The sequence below is a fragment of the Anser brachyrhynchus genome, assembly GCF_964034855.1.
Source record: "Anser brachyrhynchus genome assembly, chromosome: 6".
NCBI classification, from domain to species: Eukaryota; Metazoa; Chordata; class Aves; order Anseriformes; family Anatidae; genus Anser; species Anser brachyrhynchus.
Window position 1 is genome coordinate 7,392,862 of NC_137700.1, and position 6,614 is coordinate 7,399,475.

The 6,614-nt window shown below is 50.1% G+C and overlaps 1 protein-coding gene across 1 annotated transcript in view; it reads right to left on the reverse strand.

Annotated features, from left to right (window-relative positions):
• Positions 1-608: 608 nt before the first annotated feature.
• SYNPO2L (synaptopodin 2 like) overlaps positions 609-6,614 on the reverse strand; it is a 37,128-nt gene continuing 31,122 nt past the window's right edge. The window contains exon 4 of the mRNA XM_080598038.1: positions 609-6,614. This exon is cut by the window's right edge and continues 274 nt beyond it. Within this exon, the coding sequence (XP_080454164.1) occupies positions 4,559-6,614 (2,056 nt within the window). The 3' untranslated portion in view covers positions 609-4,558.

The following is a 6,614-nucleotide window of genomic DNA, read 5'->3' on the forward strand; positions in this document are numbered from 1 at the left end:
AAGGTGACTAAATTAATTTTAGGTTGTTCTAGGTGTTTTGTCCCATCCCTTCACTGTTAAAATTTGGACTCATCTTTTGCTAGGACAGGGACTGTTATGGCAGGGACAGCCTAGGACAAGAGGAGGTTGCTGGGCCAGATTTCACACTGACAGGTCCTATCTGCACGATAACTGAGAGAAGAAGAGGTGGTTGGGATAGGTTTATAGCTGGCACCTCTGTAAACTCCTGTCTGGATTTTGTTCTGTTGTAGGCATAGATCACTGGGCTAGAGCAGAGCAGGGCTATGAATGGTTATGCTGAGGGTGAACAGGTACAGGCAGAGCTGATTGTAGCACCAGGCTGTGACACCGCCCCTAAAGAAATTTCTTCTTTGCCCTATCAGTATGTGAGTGGTTTATAAACCCTTGTACCAAAGTTTACATCTCACTTAATTTTTGATTGTTTTGCTTAGGTATTTTTATTACCAAGACATCCCATCTTTTTTTGGACTCCTTATATTCTCTTGGCCTTAGCAGTAGTAGTATTTTGTGGTGGTACTTAACTGCATGTGATGTACACAGCAGTCCTTTCTTGGTGCTAAGCAAAGAAGGTGACAAAATGCCACGTGTAAAGTGCATATCACAAGTTTATTCTTCTGCACAAACAAATAGAAAGTGACTGTAAATTGCAAAAATGACAAAACAGAGAAGGAAAAAAGTATTTCCATAAACAGAGACGCCACCTCTGTTCTCCTTCTGGGGTCACATCTTCCACCAGACAGAGCACTGCTGTGAGGCTCCCATCTTCAGAGCACTGACAAGTCTCCTCTAAGAAGAGTGTCTGGTAGAGTATGCTGGATGGTATAGCAGAAGGGGAGTGAATTCTGTCAGAGGAACAATCTTGGGTTATTCTGTGCTGCGTCTGGTGAACAGTGACTCCTCGTCACACCAGTCTCTTTTGAGATACTTCTTCTCAGCTGCTGCAGGATCTTGAGGTTATCTCTGGGAAGTGTTGCCATATATTCAGAGGGAAGGGAAGCCAAGATAACCCCCAAGAATTGCCATAGCTGCAATGTATAACCAGCAGCATGCTAGAGAGGAGGCAGTTTTAAATCAGAGCCCATGTAGACGTCTTCAAATTCTTACCTAAGGGATACTGGGGTTTGGCCTACCACTGCAGCTCATAACTTAGCAGGTGGGAGCTAAAACTTGTCCAACAACTGTTTACATGTGTGCTTGTTCAACAGCTGAGGAATTAGGAATTTGGAGAGACTCAAGACAATCTTATATGGTTCAAAAGTATTCCTTGTAACCTCAGCTATGACCTTTCTAACAGGCAGCCACATGATTTTCATGAGCAGACACTAGTAGAGCTGCTTGAAGGCAGCAGTTGTGCAAGTTTCTTCCCTATACCTTAGCAGATGCATCTCAGTATTAGTTCTCATCTCATGCTACTTGCAGCCACAGGCCTTATTTGGGATACTCCACAAGCACTGTAGGCCTCATCTGCAGCACCCTCTGCTTCTGCAGATCCCATTCTGTCCTCAGCACAAGACCCAGAAAAGACTAGGAGAGGCTGACGCCATCAAACTAGCGTTCCTTCCAAACCTAGCTTTGAACCAAGGATGGTAGAGGTGAAATGCAGGATCCCCCTGATGTTTAGTATTAGTTCTCCTATCAGACCTAATGTTTTTTTTCATCTCCTGCCCACTACATTATCAGAAATTATGGGCCAAATCCAGTTATTGCACTCAGGTCCTGCCATGTAACATTCCACAGTGTTTGGCCATCATTGTTTGACTTGCATCAGTGTCTCCTAGAAATCTGGAGCAGCACCACCCAAATACAGGCCAGATGCAATCTCCTGAACATATTAAAAACAGACTTCTCTCTTTTTTTTTTTTTTTTGTTTTTCTTCCCAGTGGCAGAAGGAAGTTCCTGAGACACTCAGGTCCTGAATGCACTTGATCTTTAGGTCCATGAGGGACAGGAACACTGGAGTAAGATTCAAACTTTCAGAGGTTATTTATTCACTGCAGAATTATCCTGAACACCCTTTCTCTGGTCCACATAACCCCTCTCTACACCTGAGTTCAGTGATGCTTTCAGCCTGGGCAAGCTGGTCTGTCAGTGACATCCAGCCAGCACTCCACATGGAGATTACAGACAAAGCTTTTGCAGCACTACCAGTCCTTTAGTTCCTCCCCACAGGTTTCCTAGAAAAATGGAAGACTCCTTCTTCTTTCTGTGGGAAGAATTACAGACATTTATCTTGCTAGAGCACATGGCAATATGTGCAGCAACAATGGCAATACAGTGCAGCACAGGATGAGTGAGAAAGCAATCATCCAAGTCAGGTTTTGTAGCATGGCTGCTCCCCCTCACAGTGAAATGGATTCTGGTGATCTGAGTTAACTCTGCAGTGATGACTTCTCCTAAGACGTCCCCTCTAGGGCTTTCCAGGAACATGGACCGTCACCTCATCACTTGAGGTTGACTGCTCCTCTGTTATACAACCAGCTGCAGCACCTCCCCTTTTATTATTAATCACAGAATCACAGAATCGTCTAGGTTGGAAGAGACCTCCAAGATCATCTAGTCCAACCTCTGCCCTAACACTAACAAGTCCTCCACTAAACCATATCACTAAGGGCTACATCTAAACGTCTTTTAAAGACCTCCAGGGATGGCGACTCAACCACCTCCCTGGGCAGCCCATTCCAATGCCTAACAACCCTTTCAGTAAAGAAGTTCTTCCTAACATCCAACCTAAACCTCCCCTGGCGCAACTTTAGCCCATTCCCCCTCGTCCTGTCACCAGGCACGTGGGAACTCAGGGCATGTCCTAAGTTTTTTTTTCTCCAACCTCTCCCATGGCTGAAAGTCTTCCAAGAGAGTTGTAACTGCTGTCCTCTTTCCTCCCCAGCACGCTCATCCTACATTCCAGGGCTCCCAGCAATGTGCACTGCAAACACAGGCCTGCAGAGCGAGGCCAGTCAGACATGAAGGATTCAAAGGGACCTTGCAGGGTTGTGTATCGCTTTTTCTTTTCTCTCATTCCCTCCCTCTCAGGCTTGTCCAGGACTAGAGTTGCTAGCTGGGTTCTCCTGCCCACTTTGTGAGGCTGCCACAAAAGAGGGAGCAAGGGCAGAAAAACAAATGTTAGGGGGTTGTGCAGACTAGAGCATAGGTGAGGGGCACATACACATGCACAGACCCTACTGATAACCTGAATTCTTTCTTGGGAGAGGGAATGCTTTCTTCTTGTATACTTTTGGTGTAGGGATTAGGTCTGAGGCTAGCCTGAGGCAATCAAAGAATACCAGTCCTATTTCCCCAGCACTGCCAGCAAACTGAGCTCTGTATGTGTGTGTGAGAATGCAGTTCCTCTGGGAATCTCAGAACACTTCAGTTTTTATCAATCAGTCCTGAGGATACTTAAATCATTTAGTATGAAATTCCATTTGTGACTCTCTTTCCCCGTACTCCACTCTCCTGCTGAGACTGTCTGTTAAGGGGCTCCATCTTCCAGCTCAACAGAGAGTTTTCAGGAAGTTTTATGTCAAGACCCATTTCCAATCTAGCCACTCTTCTGTCCACTAAACAAAAAGCTGAAATGCAAATGCTTATTCAATCCTGCCTCCTTTTAAAGCCAACTTTACCTTCTCCCACACAATCCTTCTTTATACGTACAGCATCTGTATCCTGTTCCAGTAAGACTAATGCTGCAGGGACTGCTTGGAGCCAACCAGCCACTGCCTGAGCTTAGCTTTGCCCTTTGTATATCTCCAAAAATTAATAGCTACTTCTGTGGGGGACTTGTGGTAGCCCCACCAAGTCCATTCAACACCCCTCTGGCATGCTGCTCCCAGATCTGATGGCTGAGTTTCGCACCAGCTAGGATGACTGTTTCTTTCAATCCCCACCTGGCAACCAGAGGAACAGGACACACTGCCTACATGTGCATGTGCAAACCCCCCACTCTACTCTCTTGCCTCCTTTGCGATGGAGGGAGATCTGGCAGAAGTGTCCAAGGCAGAGCCCCACTTCTCCTTTCTCTCCCTGCTGACTGCTACTGTGTGTGTGTATGGGTGTGCCTATGCACAGACTCACAGGCTCTCAGAAAAGCAGTCTAATGGGGAAGGTAGGACTTCTGTTTTGTAATCCTGTCTCTAACCCTTCCTTCCTGGAAGGCTCTTGTCCACCAAGGCCCCTCATTCAGGGTTGACTCCAAAGACCTCGGTAGGAAACCACTGCATGTCCTCATTGAGACAACACCTGCCATTTGCCCTCTCCAGACGGGTTTTGCTGATGCAGTCAAGTTCCCAGTCCGTGTGTACCACACATGCCCTCTCTCCACATTCTTCCTCCATCTGTAGACACAGCCATAAGCCTTGCCATGAAGCTGCCCATCTGAGACCAAGGGGAGGTTGGGGGAGAGGGTGGTGCAGAAGGGGAGTAATTTTTTTTTCTCTTTTCTTCATTTTACATCACTCACCCCAATGTACTGAGCTGACATGAAAGACAAAATGAGCACTATCGCTGTGGGGCCATGGATGGGATGGTAGCGGTGCCTGCCTCAGTGGTGGCCAAAACTCGGCCTCCACACGTTGGCCTGCATCCCCGTTCTGGCTGCTGAGAATTTGGGCCTGGCCACCTGAAACCGAGAGGCTGAGGCAGGGTTTGGGGAGGGCCCCAGGCTTGCCTGACCAAGCTCAGGGGAGCTCTGGTATGGCTTAGGGGACTGGCTGAGCTCCACCTGGAAGGGCGCTGGGGTAGCAGGGGCAGAAGAGGCCATTTCTGTTCTCCACACTGGTTCATCCAACATGGTGGCTGAGCGGGGCACAAGCACAGTGGGTGCCATGCTGCCTGAGGCTGGCGCAGGAGCCGGGGTGGAGAAGCGACGAATCTCCTGGGTCTTGGCTGTTTTCACTGGGACCTGCTTGGCCACGGTGAAGGACGAGCCAGCCTGCTGGGCTGGCTGAGCAGGAGACTCCTGCGTGCTAGGGCTTGGGGGATCTCCAAAACAGAACATGGCTGACTTTAATTGATAGGGCTGATGGCACATGAAATCGATGACCTTGAGCCCTGATTTCTGGCCAGGTGCCTTTTTCACTTTGCTCTCTGCTTTGCTAGCCTGAGACTTGCTGGCTGCCAGAGGATAGAAAGGGGAATGCATTGGGTTGTAAGCTATTGGAGGGGGAGCCCGGATGTTGGGTGAATATTTCCAGGACGAAGGTAGAGAAGGGGAAGGAGAAGGGGTCCTGGGCTTGGACTCCGGCTTTGGCGTTGTCTCCACCACAAATTTGTCCATGCGGCTCTGGCGTTTGGCAAAGAGCTCTGCCCCCTTCCCTTTAAGCTGAGGCATGTCGTGGGCCCCATTTACCAGTCCAGCATCTTGCTGCTGAGGCTTTGGAGCCACTGGAGGTGGGGTTTTGAACTTGCGGCCAGAGGACTGCATGAAGTTGCAGGCCTCAGCACCCAGGCTGAGGAAGTCCTCTTCAGGCCCAGACTCAAAGCCTGCCCCAGGGTGGTCACCTTTTGGCTTCTCATCCAGGTTCTGCACCAGAGACAGGAGCTCGGGGTTGGGTGAGTTCTTCTTCTCCTCAATCTTACTGAACATGGGCTTTTTGTTGCCCCGCCGGCGAGCCTCCTGCAGGATGCCTGTGCGGGGAGCTGGCACAGCAATCCTCTGCTCCCTGGAGGTTAAGGGCTTGGAAGGAGGCCGTGGCGTTGCTGGTGAGGTGGCAGGAGAAGGCTGCACTGGCAGTGGGGAGCTGGGGTGCTGCAATGGTGCTGGGCTGATATACAAAGACAAAGAGGCTGTTCCAGGGGCTTGTGGCTGGGATGCTGCAGAGGCCACCTCCCCTCCTGGCTTTGAGGGAGTTGACAGAAATATAGAGGCAGTGGATGTCCGGGCAGTGTTGGTGGAAGGCTTAGCCTCTGGAGCGCTTCCTCCCGCTCTTGGCTGTGATTCTAGCGGTGGCGTTGGCCTTCCTGGTGCAGCAATATACAGAGATGTGGAGGAGCTCACTGGACCGTGGTGTGCTGGCACTGGGGCACTGGCAGGTGATCCTGGAGCCTGAGGTGAGAAAGGGGGAACCGCTGTGCTTTGCCCACCCAGGCTTTCAGTGGTTTTTTTGGGTACAGATGGCCTGAAGATGACAGAGGATGTCGCTGGGCGTTGGCCAGAAAAGCCAGGAGTGAAGGGCCGTGCAGATCTGTTGAACATACTGGCTGTGCTTGCAGAGAAGGGGTCAGGGGTGCCGGGGGGTGGCTGGAAGACAGTGGGGCTGGAGGGAGCCTGGAGCGGAGCAGGCAGAGTGGCTGGCTGCTTGCTGGGCACTTGCACACCTTCCAGGTGGATGCTGAGGGGCACACTGCTTGTCTTCTGTGGCACAAGCATCTCTCCATTCAGCATGCCTGGCTGCAGCTGCGCAGCTGGGGCAAGCTGGGGGCTCTTCTCTGCAGGGACTTTCTCTACTGTGTACTTTCCAGCACGTTCCCTCTGCTGCTCAAATAAGCGGGCTCCTTTACCCGAGGCCTCACTCAAACCTTTTTGCTTCTCTTCTTTCTGCTCAGAGTCTGACTTGGACTTTTCAATGTCCAGGTAAGTGTTGTCCCAGTCTGAGTTA